This window comes from Perca flavescens, chromosome 14 (assembly GCF_004354835.1).
Source record: "Perca flavescens isolate YP-PL-M2 chromosome 14, PFLA_1.0, whole genome shotgun sequence".
Taxonomy (NCBI): domain Eukaryota; kingdom Metazoa; phylum Chordata; class Actinopteri; order Perciformes; family Percidae; genus Perca; species Perca flavescens.
Genome location: NC_041344.1, coordinates 14,714,202 through 14,739,077, shown reverse-complemented (window position 1 = coordinate 14,739,077; position 24,876 = coordinate 14,714,202). Strand labels below are relative to the sequence as shown.

General features: G+C 38.6%; 2 protein-coding genes across 3 annotated transcripts; one reads left to right on the top strand and one right to left on the bottom strand.

The window, feature by feature from the left end:
• The first annotated feature begins 667 nt into the window (after positions 1-667).
• Positions 668-4,070, top strand: LOC114568202 (uncharacterized protein C1orf43 homolog). Of its 2 annotated transcripts, none has more exons than XM_028597645.1 (7): positions 668-798; positions 1,168-1,269; positions 1,389-1,497; positions 1,597-1,650; positions 2,842-3,008; positions 3,123-3,181; positions 3,468-4,070. In XM_028597645.1, exons 2-7 carry the CDS (start codon positions 1,207-1,209, stop codon positions 3,673-3,675), a joined length of 660 nt encoding a protein of 219 aa, XP_028453446.1. In that variant the 5' UTR covers positions 668-798; positions 1,168-1,206; the 3' UTR covers positions 3,676-4,070. The 2 variants fall into 2 exon arrangements, with proteins under 2 accessions (XP_028453446.1, XP_028453445.1); XM_028597644.1 differs by having other exon boundaries at positions 668-1,073.
• tuft1b (tuftelin 1b) lies at positions 4,071-22,212 on the bottom strand. Its single transcript, XM_028597643.1, has 12 exons — positions 21,890-22,212; positions 11,936-12,013; positions 11,758-11,832; positions 11,549-11,623; positions 11,302-11,367; positions 10,380-10,469; positions 9,628-9,738; positions 6,427-6,650; positions 6,043-6,148; positions 5,590-5,673; positions 5,251-5,345; positions 4,071-5,123 (listed from the first exon to the last, which is right to left on the bottom strand). Exons 1-12 carry the CDS (start codon positions 21,944-21,946, stop codon positions 5,051-5,053), a joined length of 1,134 nt encoding a protein of 377 aa, XP_028453444.1. The 5' UTR covers positions 21,947-22,212; the 3' UTR covers positions 4,071-5,050.
• Positions 22,213-24,876: the final 2,664 nt, after the last annotated feature.

Here is a 24,876-nt window from a genome sequence, read left to right as displayed (position 1 = left end):
AGTGGTGAGGATGCACAACACAGATAATAAATGTTGGTACACTGAGTGATGAGGAGTGTAAGAGATTGCATTTATCTAACAAATAAATATACTGTATGTAAAATAATATTAAATAATATTAAATAATAATTAAATAATTAATTGTGCAAATAATTGTACTAGCTACATACGTGTATACAAGCATGAATAATACAATATAAGGGTATTTAGTATATGCCATGTTATGTATAGCTATTTCATATGGTATCATTCACTACAATAATATGTAATAATGTGATGTACTATAGGCGTATATAAGGAATATGAATGAAATAATTATATGTAATATAGTATTAAATATGTTACTACTAACGTTACTTCTTCTACTAGCTACTACTACTACTACTACTACCACTAGTAATATAATAGTAATGTATAATATCCAGAACAAAGTGAGGTTGTAAGTGGTTAATTGCACAAGTTTGGCCTATGGTTTGGCCAACATTGCCAATTATCTTTAGTTTTTTTAATCACATTTTGTACAAAAAGAAACATGCTACAATACAAAACATATGGTAGTAGATTTTAGGGCCTTATGAAAGTTTGGGGCTAAACAAAGCATAACATATATTGTACAAAATGTGAATTAAACCACACGTAGGTTGTTTGACCTAACTGGTCCTCCTTACACAGTTATTACGGTAATATGGAGCGTCGCAAATCAGTTGTCGCTGTCGTCCCAAAGCTTCTAGCTAGCACAAGCTGAACTGCGTAACTTACCACTACATGCATGATGTCACTGAACACGAATAGCTAGCTGTGAGTATCAGTACGCTCGCTGCATAGTTTTTTTCTTTCTAGAAACATCCTTTCAAAGCTGATAAACAGCGTCTCGACTGTGCTACAGTAGCATTTATTTTCTAAATGGACAACCGACTGTTAGCTACCAAGCTAATGTAGAAACGTAACGTTTAGATGCACTGCTAGCTAAGATAGCTAATCGGCCTGTGGATAAACAGTTTACACTGACAGACAACATGGCAGAGTCATTATCAGGGGTTAATGTTGTTCTGGTTATGGCCTATGGAAGCTTGGTAAGTAAGTTTCAGTTTTGGTTGCTAGCTGATTGCTCATGTGATGATGCTCAAGTTAAAACCCTGTCCTGTCACGGTTTGGTTTTGTGTGCAGGTGTTTGTGCTGCTGTTCATCTTCGTCAAAAGGCAAATCATGCGATTTGCAATGAGATCCCGCAGAGGACCACATGCACCTATTGGCCACAATGCACCTAAGGTAAGGTGGATCTCCTCTTTTATAAGTTTGTTTACCTCTTGTGTAGTTGAATATGCATCAGCTGCTGTTGGTTCAAGAGTTCAGATGTCTGTGTATTTTCTAAATGAATTGATATACAGGCTTTGAGGGAGGAGATTGACTCCAGACTGTCCAAGGTCCAGGAGATCCGCTTTGAACCTCGTCTCCTATCAGAAGAAGACGATAGGCTGAAACAAGGATCACAAATCAGTCTGTCACTTTTTCAGCTCATCTTGTTGCCACCTGAATCTTTTTTAAGTGCATTTCTTTTTTTCGAAATCTAACAAAAACCTGTTTTGTATATCACAGGTTGCTACAACTACCTGTACAGAATGAAAGCTCTGGATGCCATCCGCGACTCAGGTGAGAGATTAAATTTGATGCTCAGACATATTGATTCTGCAGGGGCATGTATTATTCTTCTCATCGTGTCATCATATATCTGAATCAGTTATTCTCACACTCATGACTGTATCATCTCTCAAATTCACTTCAAGTATCATATCTTGAGAAGAAGCAGTTCAACAGCTTTTCATCTGTTAAAAGGTGCTTTAGGTAGGATTGCGAAGATCCAGGACTTAGCCAACATTTTTTTTAACATCGACAACTTCTCAGTCCCTCCCCCCTTTCTGCTAAAGTCCAAAACTGTCTCCTAAGCCCCTCCCCCCACAAGGGAGAATGAATCAAGGGGGGGAAGGCAGCCGCCGCAAAGCGTACCTACTATGGTGCCATTTTGACCATTACCTTGTATCTCACGTTATGGCCCCGTAGCAGACGTTTTTGTAAAAATATGCTTACAATTGTGTCATAACCACGCAACTTTCTGTCACACAGGAGAGAAATTACCATATAGTACAGGAGAAATTCGCAGGCAGTTTCGACTTACATTAGCTGTTTTAGTTTAATTATTACTAATGTTAACTAGCATTTTAGTTAGCAATTATTAGCCTGTGCCCATGTTATCTCCTTACATATACCTACGCTCTCCGTCTCTGCAAGATTGGGAATGATTGATATTTCTCTTGGGCCAGCTACCAGAAGACTTACAACTTTCAGACAGGTTGTTCACGTCACATTTACGTCTTCAAGCTCAGTTGGAGGCTGCGCAGTAACGCTCAGCAATCACCGGAAAAGTGCTTCTAATAGACTTCATTGCTCTCCATTGCAAGTCTGCGGCGTCGTGCATCTGAACAGGGAGCTGTGGATTTTTGCAAATCACACTACAGGCTGTAGGTGGTGCCAGAGGAGCCAGATTGTTTTTTTTTAATGACCTGCTTCATGTAGTTCTACTGGAACATAAGGGCAGTTTCAGCAAATATGACAGAAAGTTAGTTTTATAAGTCTTACCTACTGCACCTTTAATCTCAAAAAAAAAAAAAAAAAAAAAAAAGATTGTTTTTTTTAATACATTTATTTCTTGAGTCTTTTGTTTGTGTAATTATATATTATGCTCTATGACTGCAATAAACAATGACCCAATTTCCCCATGGGGAGTATTGAAATGTCATCTTTTTTTTAACCTTCACTTCTTGTTCCTTCCTGTTTGGACCTCAGGAATTCCTCTGCAGGAGATAAGCCGCTGTCCCAGTGCGTTTACTGGACGCAGCTTCAGGAACTGGCTGCTGGAGTTGCGCAACTCCCACTCTCTGATCAAGAGCAGCCGCAGCGCGCTTATTGACCGTTTGCTTGAAGGCTACGACAGCGCTCGCCATGGGACTGGGGTGCGTGAAAGTGTTATTGCGTGCGACTGATGAGTGATGGAAAATATGAATAAGATGGGCAGTTACGTTGTAGCAAATTACTGATTTGACTTTAAAGTCAACACTTTGTTTCAGGTGTTTGGGGAAGCAGAGTTTCTTGAATACCAGCAATCTCTAAACGAACTGGCTGATGTGTAAGTGCTGTTATTCTCGTCCAGATTTTAAATTGTTAGCCTTTAGAGACACATTCATTCTTTATAAGCACAACAATCATCGACTATCTAGCGTAGACCTACTTGCACAAATCTTGTGTTTTCAGCTCGGAGCACATCGTTATTACTATAACTGCTGCCATTTCATTACTAATATCCATGAATCTATTTACGTGTACTAGTATTAATATATTGGTGCAATGCCATCCGACTTACAGTTGACATTTTTGCATAGTAACCACCACTTTCTCTGCTTCCATTTCCTCAGGGTGAAAGCCTATTCCAGCACCACCAGCCTGGACCAGCATCACCAGTCTGCAGCCAAGGATCTGACAGGCTCTCCTGTCCGGAGCACTCCCTCCACTATCCAGGTCACCTACCTGCCCTCCACCGGCCAGCGCAGCAAGAGGCCCAAACACTTTCTGGAGCTCAAAAGTTTCAAAGACAACTACAACACACTGGAGAGCACCCTGTGAGAGACCGCTGTTAACTTACAGACTGTCAAGAATGAGTGAGTGAGTGAGTGTGTGTATATATTGGTGAAGCCCTTATGTGCACGTGTTACACCCAAGGCCTTTGTTTGCCTTAATTTGGACCTAATGAGTGTGTTCAGAGAACAAATAGGATTGTAGAAAACCTTGCAAGGTTTCCATCGTCATTTTTGTAAAAACAGCAAAGTTAATGGCAAGTCACCTGGATTTATTTTTATCTTTCTCAAAGTCCAAATGTAAATATGAGTGTACCTTTTACTGTGTTTGTACAGATGTAAGATTTATACGGTCATTGATAACTTATTTAATTGATATTGAGTGATTTGTATTTATGTGAGGTTGTGCATGGTCGTGGTCTGAGATAAAAGCCTTACAACCCATTTTCCTAATAGTCTGTCTTTAATATTTCCACTAGATGGCAGTACAAGGTTAAAGAGTAGAGATGCAACAACACAGATGTTAAAAGTTAGGTGTGTAAAAGTTCACAAAAACCAGGTATTTCATTATATTGCCATAAAATGTGACCGTCTACAACACAAAAACAGATTGGACTTCAATGTACAGTATCTTTCTACAGTGTTCACAGTAAATGGGTACTCAGTTTATAAAAATGTACATCCTGGATTGCAAGTATTTTAAAGAAAAACAGCCATACAAACAATGCAGAAGTATGTAATTAGGTTTATCAGTTAAATCAGAGTTGTTATTATGCAACATTTTAGCACAACACTAGATGTGTAATACAAAAGGGTGTTGAGGCAGCACTTGGCAGTGTAGATATGAATTAAAATGTAGCTATCAACTAGCCTCTATCTCTACAAATACCCCTAATGTTTTCCAGCTATTTTTTAAACTCAACCCACCTTATATATTGACCTATTTAAACAACTTATTTCTGCATGCGAAAGAAGTGGAGGTGGAAAACTTTAAAACGGGGAACTTTACGGAACTTTTGCTACTGCCACTGCATCGTGAAGACTTGCTGACAAAGTACGTACTGCACATATTTGTGTCTTTGTATATCATGGAAGAGTTCAGAAAAATTCTTTGCATTGCACAGCTTCTTACACGTTTCCTTTTTAGGATTCCTCCTACCATTGGATCCTAGTTTAAATTCCCCTTTACTTTCCTATTTTAAATTCTGTTTGATACAGAGAGCCAAGAAAGGTGTGCAGGACAGCCTCAAAAGTAACTATGAGGGACTTACAAAAGGACCAATGTGCTTTGTCACCATGAAGTCTATTAAGCCAGCCTTTTTGAATCACTGCAGATCTACATTTTGTATTCTAGTGGTAGGTGGTTAAATATATACTGTATATTTACACTGTATTGTACTTCTGGTTATTCCTTTGGTTGACACTCAGGACTTAATCTCGATGACTTTGATGAACGGGAGGGCCTTGTCGGTCAGAGTCGTCGGTGTGAGTCTTTTACTGTACAGAGGGGGGAAATAAAATGAATGTTATGAGGTTTACGTGAACATTTGAGTATAGCGTGACCAGTAGACAAGACACCTCAGTAGGATAAAATCAGCATCTTACTGTGAATAAGAAAGCTCACCTGTAAACAACCTCTGGCTTGTTCTCAGTGGACGTCAGGGGGGGAGGGTCCTGGCCTGCCAGGAAGTACTCCATGTGGTCATGCATTTCTCTGTTCTGCAGACAGAAAGGGGTTAATGACATTAAATTGTGTGCACAGATGCAATTACAGAGCAGTAGTATGAAAGTTGTACATGCAAGACAACTTTTCAGCTCTTACTTGAGTGTGGCGCTTTTAGATTTAGCACAAAGGACAAATAAAAACACAAAAAGTACTATATAAAAAATAAAGTCAGTCATAGTTATAAGCCTTAAGTTATTCATTCAGATTCCCTAACTGCAGTTATATAAGGCTCCTGACCTCAGCTTCCAGGAAAGCCACCCTCTCCTCCAGATCCCTGATGAATCGATCTCTCTCTTGGATGACAGTCCTGGAGTTCTGCAGCTGTATCATTGACAAAACAAACCCAAACCAACAATGTGAGATGCTCAGGAGAAACACAGCTCACTTTTCCAAGAGGAGCAGATGCAGCATTACTTATTCACGACAAGTGGGTTTTGTTCTCACCACACGTTTCCTCTTGGCTCTGCTTCCGCAAATCAATTACACTTTATGTGTCCGCCTCCTTAAAATCTAATTTCCTTGTTAATGGCTTCCTCTGCAGTTGTGGGCAACGGAGAGCTCATTTGCATTGTGTGTGTGTGTGTGTGTGTGTGTGTGTGTGTGTGTGTGTGTGTGTGTGTGTGTGTGTGTGTGTGTGTGTGTGTGTGTGTACCTTGCACTACTAGTCAGCCTGCTTGTGTGCATGAATACCTGTTCGATCATGTGGCGGACTTTCCTCTGCTGACTCTTTAACATGTCGTCAAGGTGATGAATCTTTTCCTTCAGGAGAGCCACCTCCTTCTCCAGCTTTTCACACCTGCAAACACACAATATATGAGAACAGCAAATTGATACATATAAAGTATAAAGCCATACATAACTACTGAACAAGTTATTTTGTAATTTTGACTAAAGGAGGTTTTATTTGTATGCTTTGCATTTTGCACCCTGGAAAGCAAGTTGCTAATGGATAAATAATTTCAAATTAATAAATATTTGCCTATTTTTAGAGGACATAAAAGTGGATGACTTCACCTATATCTAACAGTGAAACAAATAGCATTATTGGGTAGTAAACTTTGTGTCTCTTCTCACCTCTGTTCATTCTCCTCCCCTTCCTCCCGTTGTGCTTTGAGCTGCAGCAGCTCTGCCTCCCCTGCTGCCAGCTTGTCTTTGAGGATGCTGTTCTCTATCTCCATGTTTCCAAGCAGCCTTTGCAGCTCCTCCACCTGCTGATCCCTCTCCTCCGACCGCTCCTCAGCCTTCTGCAGCCGCTCAGATTGCTCAGCCAGACGAACACCATACTCCTGTGACTCGGCCTGTGAGGGGAGCCACAGTGTAAGGGCCCATTTAGACTAGAAAAAGTGAACTGGCGATTAGCCGAGCGTTCTGCGGCAGTGGGAGGGTCACTTAAATGGCCCATTTGAGTGACATCCACCCCCTCCCCCACCCATCATCATTTCACAGAGAGAGAGAGAAAATAGGCAAAGGTCCTGTGCTTTGTTGTGTAACAGTCAGCTGTTACACAAACTCCTGGGCAGTTAAGTACTTGTGTTTTCGTTTTTTTACCCTCATAGTGTTGTAAAACTTTCTTGTGGCAGCGATAGAGGCAGTGATGTTTCCTGTACAGGACTCTCACAAAAGTTGAATCTGTCTCAAGCTTTAGCAGCAGGCTGTTGCACTTTTGTTCAGATCCCCCCCTGCGGTCCCCACCTCCACAGTCTAATTGCACTACCCCCATTCAAAATGAACGGGAAGACCTGCGCTTTTGCAGGACCAATGCAGTGAGTGTGAACACAGCCACAGAACCAAGTACGACGTAATTAGTGATGGATATGCTATTAAAGGCTCTGCACACCCAACAATTACTGTTTGCAATTACTCTGGCTGATTAGACCTCTGCTCCCAGGTAGCAGTTGATTGGGTTTATCCGACAGTTTCAGATGATCTAAAATCACTTTATTTGGAGGAAAAACTAAAAATGAGTGCCCCTGAAATGTTAACAGTGAGTACAGTAGTACAAGTTAAACCAGGGAAGTCTATAACCTGTAATTGATGTTTACAACAGATAGCATGGTTTGTTTAAAACCTCTCGGATTGTCTGACTGCTTGTGTTTTCCGATGAGTTGTTATAGCAGTTTTGTAGCTTTCCCAGATCCCAGCAATTAACTTGGTGACTACAATATTTTTTTTGTAACCATTAGGAATAATAGACAAATATACAAAAACAAGACCCACATTCAATAAACTGAAATCATCCCTTACACACCATTAGTCAACCAACCGAGGTGTTTTCACTCATGTTAGATGAGATTACTGACATGTTGCTCATTCTCTGGTAAGTTTCTTTGTTAGGACGGAACACCTTACACGTTACCTTCCTTAACAGTACATGAGCTGTGTCCCAAATTCTTATTAGATACTATTTCTAAGCAGATTTTAAGTATGTAGTGTGTTCGCACAAAATAAAGTATACTCGGTTTGCATACTAAAACCCTTGAATTTTGAGTGTGCGGTTGATATACAGTATATTCCCACAATGCAATGGGAAAAGAAAGTGAGGAGCTGCTCATAGCTGGAAAACATACACAAAACTAATTCTGGATGGTGGGGAAACAGATCCAGGAACATCTCAAATAAACAAAAAAATAACTTACATTTTTAGAATAACATTTTGTGTTTAGTGCTAATTGTCAGTGACCAAGGTCAAGGTCACTTTATTATCCCCGAGGGGCAATTATTTGTACAGCCAGCAGACACACATAAAGACAAGACAAACAACAACGAAACATAAAATACCCACAATATCTAAACCACAATAGTAAAATGCATACATTTAAAACAATTCTGGCAAATTGTTTAAAATGGAAATAGAAGTCGGGATAAAAGAGTTTCTGAGTCTATTGGACCTGCATCTAGGCATGGAGTACCTACGGCCTGAGGGAAGTAACTTAAACTGGCAGGACAAGGGGTGGCTAGGGTCAGCTGCAATGGATCGGGCCTTCTTTGCCACTCTGTTGGAGTAGATGTGAGAGAGAGTGGGGAGGTTGATGCCTGCAATCTTGCCACATGTCCTAACGATACTCTCTAGTCATTTTTGGTTTTTTATGGACAGAGAACCAAACCAGCAAATAAAACAGAAGGTTAAAACAGACTAAATAAAACCTTCTCATAAACGTGGGGTCAATGTTGAAATTCCTCAGTTTTCGATAAAAATACATACGCTGATGGGCTTTGGCACAGACAGCATCAGTGTGTGGTTCAAAACATAGCTTGCTATCAATTATTGTGCCAAGGTACTTATATTCTTGTACTGTCTCAACAGGTTGGCCATCAATGATAGTGGGGGGAAGAGGGGGGAACTGTTTCCTAAAATCAATAATCAATTCTTTAGTCTTAGAGACATTTATATTTAAAAAAGAACGCTTACACCAATCGTTAAAGTCCTTCACTATTGGTCCGTGTTCAATCACACTTTCATTAATAAAGACACAATGACAGAGTCATCTGCAAATTTATGTCTTCCATCATATTGTGAACGACATTCATTTGTGTATAAGACAAAAAGGAGAGGGGAGAGGACACATCCTTTTGGGGAGCCAGTAGAAGATAAAAGATTGCCTGATAAAACACCATTGACTTTAACCCTTTGGGATCTGGAGGATAAAAAGTAAACTAGCCATGCTATTAGCCCTAGGTTAATATTGTGTGTCTTTGAAAGTCTTTCTGCTAAAATGTGAGGTTGGATACAATTAAAAGTTGATGAAAAATCAATAAATAGTAGTCTTACAAATCGCTTTGCCCCTTCCAGATGGTTAAAAACTGTGTTGAGCAGACTACCCGTAGCATCCTCGACCCCCCTTCCTGCCCTGTAGGCAAATTGTAAGGGGTCGAGTTGTGGCTGTATTATTGCTAAAATCTCCCGTTTTATAATTTTTTCAAAAGTTTTCATAATGATAATGGTCTAAAATCATTAAGCGATTTAGGTCCTTTGGTCTTAGGCACATTCTAAAGTGTTGTAATATTTGCTCAATTTTTTTGTTGTTGTCCAAATCACAGCCTAAATGTATTTGCTAATGGCAAGTAAGTCTGGGGGCATTGTCCCTACATGACCTGACACATGAATGTGCTGTGGAGCAAAGACCCAAACCAGTGGGGGTCACAGGATGAGGGATGAAATCCAAAGATAAGACTGACTGATAATGAGAATGATTAAAGAAACAGGACAGCAGCAGAGGAGTGAGTCATAGCTGCAGACAGGAAATCGTATCATGTTACTGATCTCGTGAGACAGACCTGCAGTCTCTCCCTCTCCTCCTGATGCCTCTTGTCCATCTCCTTCAGCTGAGCGTACAGACGCTTGGTCGCCTCCCTGAGCCTCACACTCTCCTCCTGATTATCCCCGACCTGAGAGTGCAAGCAGACAGAAAGTGACATGCTTAATTAGGCTGTAATCTGGCAAACTACTAGAACCTGAGGGCAAGGCAGGTCTGTTACATTATGCTGAGATAACCTTTTATCTCTGGGCTGTCCTTCCAAAATACTTTTCCCAGACAAAAAAAAAAAAAAAAAAGTGCTTTGCATTGCTGTATATTCTGACACTACTTAGAATGGAGGGCAGTGTAAATTGACCCGAGGTTACTTACATACCACACATACAAATCACTGGTTGTAGACAGCCACAATATCTCCTTGCTCCAACACTACTTTCTTGGTAAATAATGGTGTTATGTTACAGGAGATATTGTATTGTGCCGAGTCCAGACTGATGCACTGGAAATGCAATAACATTGTGCGTGCGTGCGTGCGTGCGTGCGTGCGTGCGTGCGTGCGTGCACGCTATTAGTCAGAATGTAAGTGAGCCCCTGAGCTGTATGTGATAACCTTTGTTATCATCATTTAAAATGTAAAATTGTAATGCATTCAAACTAGTTTCAGCTGAAATTGGTTTCTGCCATTCCCCATTCCTCAAATTAAACTGATGAATAATCAGATCATAAAAGCCACAGCAAACACAAATTAGAGATGCTGAATTGTGATTTGCTTACCTGAGCGTCTGACTCTGTGAGAACAGTGTTGCCATAGGTGACAGCTGGTTTGCTGCTGGGCATGTTGATTCTGAAGCCATTGACTGGATACTGAAGAGGAGAGCAGCGGTAGGTTAATGCTTTATTTCTCCTTTTACTTGTAAAATGTACAGTGGCCTAAAGATATCACTTCACTGAAACTCAAGAAAACACAAGCAGATGAAGGAAAGGATCTTCATCACTTTGACAACACATACATAAGAAAAACTACAGTTACTATCGTAATGCACCTTATTTTTGTTTAAACCTAAGACTCCACAGTGTCCCTGTATTATCCTGGTGCTGGCTTTGTTTCACTGCCTTCCTGCTAAATTTTGAATTTAATTTAAAATCCTTGTAATAACTTTTTAAAGGCCTCGCACAATTTGGCTCCATCATATATCAGCGAGTTGCTGATGCCATTCAAGGGCTCCTGGTTGTGCTCTGCCCAAAGTAAAAGACTCATGCTGACCAGGTTTTCACTGTCTTGACTCTCTTTGGGGGTCAGATCAGCAAAATGTTATTGATGCTTTCTTGCCTCGATTTGTTCCCATTATTTAAAAATATTTGCTCGTCTTTGATTTAAATCTTTAACAATTATTTAATTAAGAAATACTTGATAGATTAATAAATAAGAAAATAATCTTTTGTTAATTAGTTGCAGGCCTAACTGAGTTCATTTTATGGTATTGAAAGCTCAACAAACAACAACTTAAGAAAACATAGGCAAAATATGCACAAAACACAAACACATGAAGAAAATATCCCCACCACTTTGACGAGACAAATGCGGCAATTTTAGATCCAAATCTAGTCCAGTATCATAATTGCTGTCAATTAATTTTCTGTTCATTGACCTACTTGTCATCAAATCATCTTTAAATTTGATGCAGAGGGTGTGTACCTTGTTACTGGTAGTGTTCTGCCTGGCTGCCATCTGCTCTCTCAGAGTCTTCAGACAGTACCTCACCTAGAAACAGAAACACATTACGCATTAAAAAATGTGTTGCAGAAACTACAACTATGCCTTTCACTATATCAAACCCGGCAAAACACACGCTCTAATGTTCTCCACTGGTGGTTGAATGTTGACTCATTGTCTAAATGCGCTTGAAGGAAGCATTGCTCAGCTCCGTCTGTCACACACTGACCTCCTGAATCTGCGACACTTCGTCCGTCAGCATTCTGACACTCTCTGCTTTCTCTGGACGGGCTTTGAGGAAAACCTGTACACCACAATGACAGGGGTGTGATAGATAATACAGGTGAGCAAACAAAATAATTTCAATAAGCATTAAAGGTGGACTGGCTCGTACATGCATACAATTATGCAAACAAACACTAAAACAAGCTCACATACCTTAATGACTTCAACTTTTTGTGTTTCTTCCTGCTCCTCTGGTTTCTGTGGCAGCACTACTGCTATGCTGCTCTCCTATATTCAGTGAAAATAGTTTAGTAAACGTTCCATCCTATACTGTTTTTTCTTTCATTGATTACACAACATAACAAAACTGTTTTCCCCTTTGATTTTGTACCTTGTTGCTGTTCCGGTCGGAGGTGGAGCCTGACTGATCCTGATCTTGTAGAGTGAGTCCAAGCCGCCTGCATCTGACCTGAAATGAAGGATGAGTGCATGAGAGGAAATAGATGACTTACTGGAGCTGTGGGTATTCGGAGAAAAACAACCAATGAAGAAAAAGGAGAGGGTCACAAAATGAAAGTCATCAGTGAGAAAGAGGGTGGAGCAGAGAAAGATAGGCATACTTTTAGTCATGAAACTTCCCCACTCTGAAGTTCCTCTGTGGATGCCACACTGTTAGACCACAAAGCCTAGCAACCCTTGGGGCAAAGGCTGGTGATTATGACCAAACACTTGCTGGAGAAAATGAAACCAGTCTGGTGCAATAGCTGGCCAAAAATACCAACACTCAAAACATATGTGTCTGCTGAGTCACTTTCCATTCAACTTTGTTGCCATATAAATAAAAACAGATCATGTGAGAATTTCACAACTTCACTTTCAAACAGCATTAATAGAAAATAGTTTGTTCAACAACTCATACTGGCAATTCTGACTTGTGTTCAGCCCACAGGCCTGGGTGTTTTCATCTATTTCTATCTTTATAACTCCTTGATTTGTTCAAATTATAAGCTGTTTTTGATAGGGCGCCAGCTTGTCCTGTATTCTTTTATTACATATAATATATTCCTGATCACATTTCACTGGAAGTGCATGTTGTTCTATGTTGGTCATAGCCATTTAGTCAAAGTTCACATCCTAATTTATTTATTTCATGTTGTAAACTTTACTAAATATGTTTTACATAACAAAGTACAACCTTTCCCTAAAGCAAATACTTGCTTTGATTAACATAATCCTCCTTGGCAACACCCATTTAAGTAAGTGGAGGTATGGCTCCACACAAACTGTGGTGCTTTTTGTCTGAATGTGAAAAAGAAAAACAATTTGGCCCTCTGACAAACTAATCTCAATTTAGGTAGAGGATAAAAATCCAGGTACAGGTGAGTTATTGAACACAGTTGATTGTTATCTCATCACCAACCTAAATCATGCTTAATCCTAATATGGTGTTATGTGTTGGTATGTATGCATGCATGTTTATGTACATCCTCATATGTCTCTTATATGGAACATGCTGTAGCTGTTCAGCCTACAGTACGTGAATTAAAGACTTAATTCATATTATCATTATTATTTGGATACCTATAAAAATGCTTTTTTCCTTTGTGGTGCCGCTGTGGTGGGTGCTTTCATCAGTGGCCTTAATTTAACTTAGTCTGGGCGTCAGCTACAGAGTTAATTAGTTAGCTATCAGACAAAAAGCCAAGCTGCGCAAACAATCTAATAGCCAACAGCAAAAATAGCATGAACAAAATGTCCTGTAGATGTTTGGACTCTAATTATGTTAATTTCTTTGATGATTTTATTTTCTAGTCTAAGAAGTACCCAAACTACTATGACAATTTATTTAAAAAACTGAGCCAAAACATAGTAACAATATACGAATAAATGCTCAGTTAGTTAGAAGATAGGCTATAACAGAGGGGAGTTTGTTTGGAGGTTATAGCAGAGTAAAGTAAGGTGTTTACAGCCAACGCTCACAGGTGTCACACTAGTGGAACCTGAAACTTAGCTCATAAAAATGTGTTTTTCATGACTGGCTTTTTATTTTCAGTCAGAGATATTTTTTTACAAGTTTCACAGGCAGATGATGCTACATAATATACAATACAAACAGATGGTTTTCCCCGGTCTTAAATCCCGCTAAAGGACATCAGGAATCTTCTTTGTCGTATACATTTTTTTTACCTGCATAATAGTTTACATTCACATCCTTTAAGTACTTGCTTCAGGTTTTAATGTTGTCTTGTTTGGTTGTTGTCACCCAGTAAGCAGCAGAAACACATCATGACGGCACAGTGATACTGCTCACATAGCGTATCTACTGTACACTTAATAAAGCCACTTTTCACACCTTTAATTGCTCCCTGTGAGAATGACACCTGTGATTACAGTGCAGGAATGATAAATAGGCCCTGACACATTCTCTACATACCACAGTCTGTTGTCAGCTGTATGTTTAATGGCTGTGCTGCAATAATAACTTCAGTGCGCACATGATTTACCACATGTAAACCTGACTATGAGAAGGTACAAATGATCCCAACCAGAATGAAAAATGTTTGCAACTCTTATAGATTTTGTTTCACACTTGATAGCTACTGTAGGACCACCAGACAACAAACTTCATTCATTCAACCGCTCCTTTCCTGGGAAAAGCCCTTTGCTGTATCTGGCTTCCAAGTAACACCATAGCAGTGAGTCATCTGGACACACTTTAAGTGCCGGTCAGCGGCTGAATGTTACAGCTCTATGAGACAACGTGGCACAATAGCATCACTTTCAAGGATATTAGGCAATTACGAATTACGTGATGCCTGGTGCCGGCAGATCACGATGAATTACGAAACATGGGCAGAATGGCAACACTATTGTTTTTATAATCTCTTTTCAATATAAACAAAAAAAAAAGTAATATGCAGCAGAACAGGCAATGAAAATAAAGCAAAATGCTTTGTTACATCCTGTGGGGGTCAGACTACAACACAGGTAAAACAAATGTTACAATGAAAAAGTAATCACAGTGAGCTCTAACATGTCTGTGTGTGTGTGACACACAAAACAAACCTGCGTCTAAATGGGTTTTGATGGTTTTAGAGTATGTGCGAACATGCCTACCATAATATCGACAGACATTCAGTTAAGTTATGGCTTAAGAACAAAGGGCGAGCCAGAATATCACATGCGGGGACATATTTGGTTACATACGTAAGCAACTAGTTCTATACTTTGCAAGTCAAACACAGGATAAATGGTTTAGCTTGAATGGCAGATCTTCGTGTGTAACTGCCATGTCTGAAAACCATCAGAGGCAGTGACAGGCAGGCCAACATTTCATTCTGTGATCTCAGGGAGCAACAGCTTAAGGGCTTTGCACAGAGGATTGTAAGACAGACACACCCTGGGAGGTGCTTACTGTTCACAGAAACATAATGTTCAACCTCACCACACGCTATTCCTCGGTGTTTCTTTGGAACCCACTGCATAGACAAGTTCACGTGTCGGACATGTGGCTGACACTCATTCACAGAGCTTCAAAATAAGCACACCTGAAGAATAAGTTACAGTAATAACCTACCTTCTCATACAAGTAAATTATAGGTAGACTTGGTACTCACTGAGTAGAAACAGCAGTGTGTTTAAAACAAAGAAATATATATATATGAAATATGAGAAACTGCAGACAACAATGTTGCTCTTATAAGATCATCTCTCTGGCAATAATGCACTCTCTGCTCATTATCAAACATGTCACCAAATTTCACAAAAACAAAACAAGAGTGCATTATTACCTCAAAATCCTTGATTGTTCAAGTTATATTGCACAGGTCAACATCACAGCACCATGACAACAGTCCCCAACCAATGATTATGGATGAAAGAGGCTGACTGGGAACCAAGCCCGCAAATGACATATTACTAATACTTATTACTAGGTGTCATTACAGGCCAAATGGTTCCTCCACGCAGTTGCTAGTAGCCAAAGAGGACACAGAGGATTAAAAAAACCACGATGGAACTCTTCAGAAGAGGTAATTATCTTCACTCGAGCTTCTGCACAGGAAAGTCACCAGACGACCTTGATCTTCTGAACATGGCCAGACTGAGAAATACAGAGAGAGTTGTGTGGAGCTGATAGTCTTAATTTGCTTTGTAGCAACTTATTTGGCAATGGCTTGAATGTAACGGACGTTCAATAATATCAAAAAGTTACCCACTAAAGCTTTAAGACAGAAAATGTGTGCAAGGACAGGTATTAGGATACGAGGATAATTTTCTACATAAAAAGGTTATAGTACCAGATATAACCTCAACTTCATTTTTTCTAATCCATATTTGCTCTCTGCTGTGTAGACATGTACAAATTTATACATTACTGTACATAATGTGATCCACCCTTTCATCTGCTCTGTGCATTTACAGTGCAATAAATATCTGCCTCCATTTTGAGTGCTGCTCCACTGGGCTTGTCCATGCAGCTCAGGGAATGCTTAATCTCCATTTCCAATGGCATTTCTAGTAACCTTCAAATTAACTTAGAAACACAGAGGAAAAAAGGCTGCAAAGTTAAGTGGTATCCCTAGGTTTTCCATGTCTCTTATATGACATGAGTGTCATGTTTACAAACTCATTTCACGATAAAATCAATCTCCAGGTGAAATGAATCGAATGAAAATGGCTTAAGAGAGTATATCAAAACCACTAATTGAGGCGTTCAGCTGTTGTTCCATTACAGCTGATTGATTCTACCCTTGAGGTATAAATCCACGTCAGATTCTCATGAGTTTGATAAGATCAAAAGACAACGTTATAGTTAAATACTCCACGTCTTGCACAACACTGTGCAGAAAGGTTTCTACTGGAGAAACCATGCAACATCAAATTAATTTACTACAAAGAAACCTCTTGCACTGCTATTTTCTACAGTAATATATAAAGTACAACTGGTAATAGGCACACTATTTGTTTACACATAGGCACTAAGAATCATCAGAAGCATCAATAACATGGGGAAAAGAATGCATTTGAACAAAACAATGAAGCAATGTTGATGAGACAGTATCTTAACGTTCATGTTCTGTGCTGCCAGCAACTGCCATGATCAGCGTTTTTCACTGAAGTAGTAGTAGTAGTAGTAGTAGTAGTAGTAGTAGTAGTAGTAGTAGTAGGTATGGTGGTCAAAACAGCTCTGCCTTATTTGAGAGATCACTGCAAGCCTCCAATAGTGTGTCCAAAGGAATATCTCCAAAGTGATATCCAATTGATTTGACATCTACTGGTGTGAAACTATACAGAGAGATAAACTATACAGAGAGATAAACAATTCAGCGACGCAAACAAAGTGTTAAAATAAACCTTCAGGTAAATAATCTGCCACTGGATCTTTTCACAGATCAGCAAGCCCTGAGGGAGAGTTTGTTTTCTGTATATAGTGTCCTGCTTCGTCATATCGGAGAACGGAGAAGGAGGACAGAGCAGTGCTATAGGTTCTTTACGCAGGTTTACTCCTCTGTAGTTCTGAGGTGGGAGTAGAGTACAGTACAGTAGAGGAGATATAATATCTCTCACTAATATCTCTCTACGGTCAGGTATTCAGGGGAAATAAAATCAACAGTTCAGATCATCCATACTGCATTAGACCTGCAGTTAATATGAAAACAGCCAGTTACACATCTGTACAATGCGACTCATGTTTACTGATTTGAAGGTGACATCACTGCTTCACCTCAGTGTCTGGGATACAAGACCATCCTCATACTGTCAGTGACCTCCCAGAATCAATACAGGGCCATCCAATCCCAGTTATCCAGCTACAATCTCTTCCATGACTGTTGTTTACTGATGATATCACTGCTGTAGTCAGCTGTACGGGCTGACTAAAACTGAAGAAAAACAATGAATAAAAGGATCAACCAAACATGGCTATAAATCTATGTACTACACCATTCTAACAAGGTGGGAAAGTAGAATAGTAGATCACTATTTGCACCAACACCAGTATCTACACTCACATTCCAAGGGCCAACAGAGATCACAGCAACGTGTGAAATCCATCCATCTCTAAGTGCAGTCAAAGCAAAGCAGTTTTATTGCTCAGCAACACGACGACACATGTTATGAATGATAAGAAAAGACATAAAACCCTTAAAACAACATGGTAACGTATTTATATCAACAAGTCCTGCTCCAAGCCATCACACATTATTTATTTACTCTTCCCTTCTGATTGATGCCAACAGCATGTGTCACCGAATACGGACTCACTTCTCCATGGCACAAGTAACTGACAATTTGAAAGTGACTCTAAAAACTTTTAAACTTGCTTTTCGTCTTGACAAACGCAATGGCAATGGTTGCATTCTGTGGTCTCTGTCTGAACTCACACAAATTAAGGTTTTGATGTTGCATAAAATATTGCTAATTCAATAAAGGGTTAATTAATGTCTCTTTCTGTATTTTATATTTGTAAGTATCTCTTTTTGGACTGGTTTAATTCGTGTAAAGTAGCTCTTTATTATGTATGACGAGTTCACAATGAACAACTAAATGAATCATATAAGCAAACAATTCATCAAGCAGACAAAACTACAACCGCAAGTACCATCATGCACTTCACGCTGTACCAACCCAAATGCAAACCCTTTACTTTATCTCCCATAGGATCACACTGATATCTACCTGGGCAGACGAAGGGACTCTTCCCGATGATGTTCAGGCAGCTGTGTCAGACGGTCTGTGTCTTTGTGACTAAGTGTGTGGGAAGCCAAGGCTGTCTTGCCTTACATGGCTGGGGTGAGGCTCCACCAGCTGCCCAACCCTCCAGATTGTTCTCCAGTGCCAGTCCAAGGAGGCACATGGTTGTTAGCCTCCCCTACAGGACTGTAATGCCAAATACACAATGGAAAGAACTGGAGGGAACATTTCTCTGAATGTATTCTAAACAATCATGAACAAAGAGGTTTGTTGATGGAGAATCTAAACTGCACAACAGTTTGAAAGCCATCTTTATAGTTTCATAATCAAACTAAATTGTGGTTGTTTTTTTTTTTACTTTTGATTTGAATTACCCCAAAAAAAACTAAAAGATGTGGGCAACAGTTTGGAGGTCTGGAACCAGGCTTTTATCTTCATTAAACAGTCTCAATCATTAAGAGTTAAATAAGTGACTAGGTTAAACTTTAATACTTAGTCTTGTAGCCTAAATGTTTGCAAATATTCACTAACTTACTTAGGGTGACTGGGGGATGAAGAAGGCTGTATCTACCACATGGTGACAGTGGTAGGTAGCAGCACTCTGAGGAATGTGTGGTACGAATTACATAAGAGAGATTAATGAAACGTCTTTATATAACAGTCACTGGCACAGTGAGTGTGTGCAGTGTAAACAAAACGGTGCAAACAAAAGTCAAATGCCACAGTATATATGCTCATGCTTGTGTGTGTCCATGTGTCTCTGAAATTTTATACATTACACTTTTATCACTGAAATTAATGCCTAATCTAATTATTTTATTACCATTTAAAGTGTATAAGGCTGCAACTAACAATTATTTCATTATCAATTTAAAAAAAAAAAATCTGATCATTAATTCACAGAGCTCAAGATGAGGCCTTCATATTGCTTGTTTTGTCAAAGAAACAGTCCAAAACCAAAAGGTATTCAATTTACAATTATATAAAAGCCAAAAATTGGCAATTTTTGAGAGGTTGGACCTATTGAATGTTTGACAGGTTTACTAATAAATTACTTAAACATTTAATTGATTAACAAAATTGTTGTTGATTAAGCTCTGTCAATTGACTTATAATTGTGATCACTAGTGTATAGTAAAAGTTTGACATCATGTCTTACATACAGAGTTTTGCATGTTTCTATACAGAAAGAGCAGACTTCCAATGTGTGCAGGTGTGTATTAAACATCCTGTTAGTTATCACGCTATGTGTATGAATTTATAGTTTCTTATCCTTTTGTTTATATGTGAGCATTGCAAACATGTCATTTATCAATGTCAGTGTCACACACAAGAGGCTTAGAGTGGATCTCTCCTATGTAGCTAAGTATACCCTAGATTTGACCAAAAAAAATCAGCAACACAATCCAGCTAAGCTATTTTAATAATATCCTTGCCGACGACATTGTTGCTCTTCCCAGCATGTTCTCACGCTATGACAGAACACACATCAACTTGAATGTAATTTGTCATAATCAGGAACAAAACAGTTAAACTCCTTAACAGTCGTCCTTAAATGTCGTTTGCAGAACAGGATGCAAAAGCTCATGTTTACAGTGAGATCACGGTATACAAAAAAGCTATCCCCAAGAGAGTCATGGCCATTTAAAAGAACCGTAGCGTCAACCTGATCAACTCAAGGTCATTCGTATAGAGCCCTCAATCACTGTTACATCCAATGTTACAGAAAATGATCCCCTCCAAACTGTAAATCCAGGAAAAGATTTTTAAACCCTCCTCTAATCATTTATTAATTTTTTTTCATCACAGTTAGAGCCCATCAAAGCTGGAAGTTGCCAAAAATCCATTTGCAACATGTGTATTATTAGTCTAGACATGACTATGTGTTTCTCCTCTTCCTGCCAGATATCTACAAACACAAAGGATGTGTTCATTCATGCCACCATCCTGGCGCATTATGACAGGCCATAACACGTATTAATTCAATGGTTTAGGACTATGAATTACTTTAACCATGATAAAAATGTATGTAATGTTTAACCTTTCATTTGACAATAGCTATTCATGTCACTTTGATAATATATCAATGACACTTGGAAGTGTGTGAAATACATGTTACTGAAATAAGATCGGGCAGAAAAGAAACATTCTTTGACTGTCAATGAAAAGAGGATGCTTCTAATTAACTACTCAACCAACAAGTCTTAGCACTTCCTTAAAGAGTTCTTTGGAACTCCTCCTGACACGGAATCCTCTGTAAATTCTACATTAGATCAATAGTTTTCTCAAGAAAAGGCTTAACTTAATACAGTTCTTGAACGGCATAAAAAGTTTTTATTAGTTAATTATTTTAAACCATAAATACATGGCCGGAGGGTATAATACTTATAATATAAGAATAATATAATTAACTAACAATGGTTAAGTAGGGCGTTCCGACTTCACTTGTTTCAACATATCAATTATTCTTATATCAAGTTACAGAAGGCTGTAACTAGCTTTTCTGTGAAACACATTTCAATACAGGCCCCACACAAATTTTTCAAAGGCAAAAAAGCACATTAAAGTTCCAGTCAAAGTGCAATGTACACATTGACACATAGTCACTCTGTAGGTAAAGTGAGTGATAAGTGACGTGTTCAAATTATGCAACAAGTAGCAATCCCACCTGCTCTTTTGACCTGTTGACCTATTATGAGTATTTCATGATATATGTGTTTTTGTACAGACAATGACTAGCTATTGAATTCAGCAACCATTTGGCTTTACATTTATCTCTTTCAGAGAATAAGGTAGATCAAGTAATTCACTTGCTTTTTGAATTGCGGTCATTTCGATTTAAATTCAGCCACATGTTCAAGGCATAAATTATGTTACAATGACAATTAAAAACATCAGAGTGACATGCTCCAGCTCCAGGCACCTATCTGACTATATAGTAAAAGATCATGTTGATTGTTTGCCATAATCATCTTGCCATGATCATCAAATTTGCTTTGATGCAACACACATTTAAGTTAATGCTTAATCAAACAAGATATGTCACATAATAGTGTGTTTATCTGCATTTAGTGGTGTTGAAATTTAACACTGAAGTTTGTAATACTAATAACAAACAAATGTGTGTCGAATATGGCAACTAAACTTTTAGAAACAACCGAAAAGCACATTTTGCTTTCATCTGTGAACAAAGAACGTTTTGATCCCACAATGTATTCTGACATCATCTGTTAGGCGAAAAGTGAATTTTCTGCTTTACATGTCACATAATCTTATTTTCAAATGTCTCATGAAGGCTATAGGCTATATAGGCCTACAAACCTTTTTACAGGTAACATTTTTATTTTCGAAAATGTTATTTTTCTGTGCAGTTTCACTTTCATATAGTCATACGGGTAACTGAAGATTCGCTCAAATATTCGGTTACACAGAACAGACCAAATTCTCAGCTCAACAGTTAGCTAAATAACATTATTTATCACAGTTGTGATTGTAACGTTAATGAAGTTAGGCTAATAGTGGTACCACAAGAAATATAAAGTGGGAATAAGTCAGTAGTGTATTATTGAATACCATATACATTAACGCTAAGTTAAATGTTGCAGGGATTTAACTCTCTTTAATTAAAGATATGAGCTAATTCATCACTCACGTTAGCTTTGTTGTCCTCTTCTCCATGTTCCTCAATCCGCGTCACGCCGCCGCTCATCTTCTTCTTCTTAGCGTAAAGTTAAGCCAACACATAACAATGAATTAGAATAGTCGTCGAAAGTTTTTTTTTCTTTCTTTACATGTTGTCCTCCTCGTAAACAACTGTTAGACTAGATACTTCAACGGAGTAAGCATAAGAGACACACAGAGCCTGTCCTGCTGCGTTCACTGTCAGCCCAGGTAGTTAAGTTAATTCGATCCCTGCAGGTCTTCGACACGCCTGCACCTCATTTGAATGGAATCTAGCCTACTGAAACATAAATCAGGATGAGGGAAGCAGAAGTCTTTGTGCACATTTTGTACTGTTTCAGATTCTGTTTACAGTCCATCTTTTTTCTTTTTCACATCTTGTAGCCTATACAAAACAGGTATGCACTGGTCTAGGTTAAAGTATAGCTGTAACTTATGATTTAGCGTTTTTGTTGCACTTGACTTCTTAGGCTACTGTATCTGTATCCGTTCTCTGCCTCTATGATATTTTCTTTCTGCTTCTAAAATGCTAAATTCCATTGCTGGGGATCAATTAAATAACATCGTTGTCTTATCTTAGGTCTGATCTTATTGTTTATGTTGTTGTATTACTTAAGTTGACACACACTCAGCTCCTATTAAAATCATTCTCTAAATGTAAAGCTAGTTTTACAGATTAAGACCAGACTGGTCATTTATGGCTGCCTAAAATTAAGCCTACATGTTTCATATTACATCACAAGTGGCAGTCTTATATACTATAAATTAAAGGCAGAGAGTAAGATCAGTAAATCCAAATCAAACATTTATATTAATTCTGGAGAATCTATTGGGATGACAATGACAGATATGAATGAACTAAACTGTGTCCTACCTCAGAGAAGTTGATGACTCCTCCATCCAGCAGACATTTGGTGTGAGTGCTGCTGAAAAACAGCATCCTGTCCTCAGTCACCTGCCTGATCTTTTTCCAGATTGATCCCATATGATGTCTCTCTTCATCTGTCTTGTTTCAACAAATGTTCAACCTCTTCCCAATTTCCTAGCAATATCTGTGTCAGTAACAGTGCAGCACCAGGAACCTACAGTAACTGTTATCTGCTCACTGCAGCTAATTCTGTGTCAGACCTGCAAATAGGATGTATTCCAGTCCACTCACATGTCAGGTGGCTCTGGAGCCACTTACACTTGCTTATTTTCCTGTTAGGCCTATGGCTGAACTCATTTACCTTCAGCATCATACTGAATGGCATGAAACATTTTGTGGCATGAGGTCTGACATGATAGCCATGAGAAAGTGTCCTGCTTTCAGCATTTGACAATGTTGCTGTGACTGTTTTTGTTTGTTGAATCAAACCAGTGAAATAAAAAGTAGTGCACTAAACAGAGTTTTGGTAGAGGAAAAATGTAATACTTGTATTATACTTTATTGGTTTTATTTATGATATTTTATAACTTTAATCAACAGTAATCAATCACTTTTTTATGAGCATAAATCCATATAAAAACTTCTTGGTAGGTTTAACTTCACATAAGTGACAACAAGAGTGTAGTTTTGTGTTGTTGCTTGTTTTATAGTTTAAGGCAGGTGTGGCATAAAATGAAATGATAATGCAATGAAGAACATTACGTTAGAAAAACAATAATCTAATCCCCAAATCAGTTTAAACCATATAAGCCTACTGTATTATTTTACTACTTCCGCTCTTTGACATCATGTAGTTATCTTTTACATCTTGGTTCCAGACATAACTTACACTATTTTAAAAACTTTGTTCCATGACACCCAAACAAAAGTAGTCACTTTGTACACATCGCTGAGATTCAATAACCTGCAGTAAATATAGCACATCGGCTTTGTGTGAGGCACCTATTGGGGTAAAGAGACTACTGGTAAGAATCACACAAACTCAAAAGGCAGATCATTTTGAAAAGCCCAGCCCAAAGTAAACATGCACTAGTTTTAATAGAGTAATGGGTCTTCCTTTGTTAGATCAGTAGCCACCTTTGTATACTGTACAATGTAAAGGGTGCATGCTAAATACCTCTATTTAACATTTTAGACAGTAGTTAGGAAATTGGTGCTGCTGTATTCTGTATGCTCAGAACAAAGCTAACATGCAAATCTAAGTTTATTTGTGTGTATGTTATACCAGTGCTGGTATAGAGTAGCATGGCAGCATTGTCATTGTAATTCACAACCAGCAGCATGAACAATGTTATAAAAGCTCACTTTCTCATGCATCATGGATGTATTTTCATACCACTAATAGGGCAGCTAATTATATGATGTGCCACAGAAAAGCTCCGTCGTTGATTGCCTGCACTAAATTTGGCTCTAATTAGACACTTGGTGTCCCTAATTGATGGAAATTTATGGACTTCACATTGAAAACATATTCATGGATGTGTCTTTGTAATTGTAGTTTTTTTTGTAAAGGAAAGACAACAGAAACGTTAAGGAAAAGGAAAGTCCCAATCCTGGGAAAAGACAAAAGAGAAGGTGAGTTTAGGAGAGAGACAGAAGGTTGGTGGAATCTTGATTACGGCTTGATGTCTTCAGTAATTACAGTAAACCAACTAAGGATTACAGACTCTGTGTCTCTAAGGGTGGGAAGTCAGCCAGAGCTAAAATAACATGCAGCTGACTTGTTACTGAGTCAAGTTGCTAAGAATACTGAGGCGGGACATTTTATTTGAATAGAACCAAATCTTTACACTTTCATTTCATTCACTCTTTCATTCACAATGTCGTCATTTTTAAGTTTAATTAATAAATGTGAATAATCCCCTTCAATTTTTGTGATGTAATTACACAATATATTCCCACTCTTAGACACATAACATCTGACCTGTTCTTCTCTGTCATTTTGTGATTTGCGGACAGCTTGAGGCTGCACTTAGTAATTTGAATAGTCTAATCCTCAATATACTAGTAACTGACTATAATGAGGCACA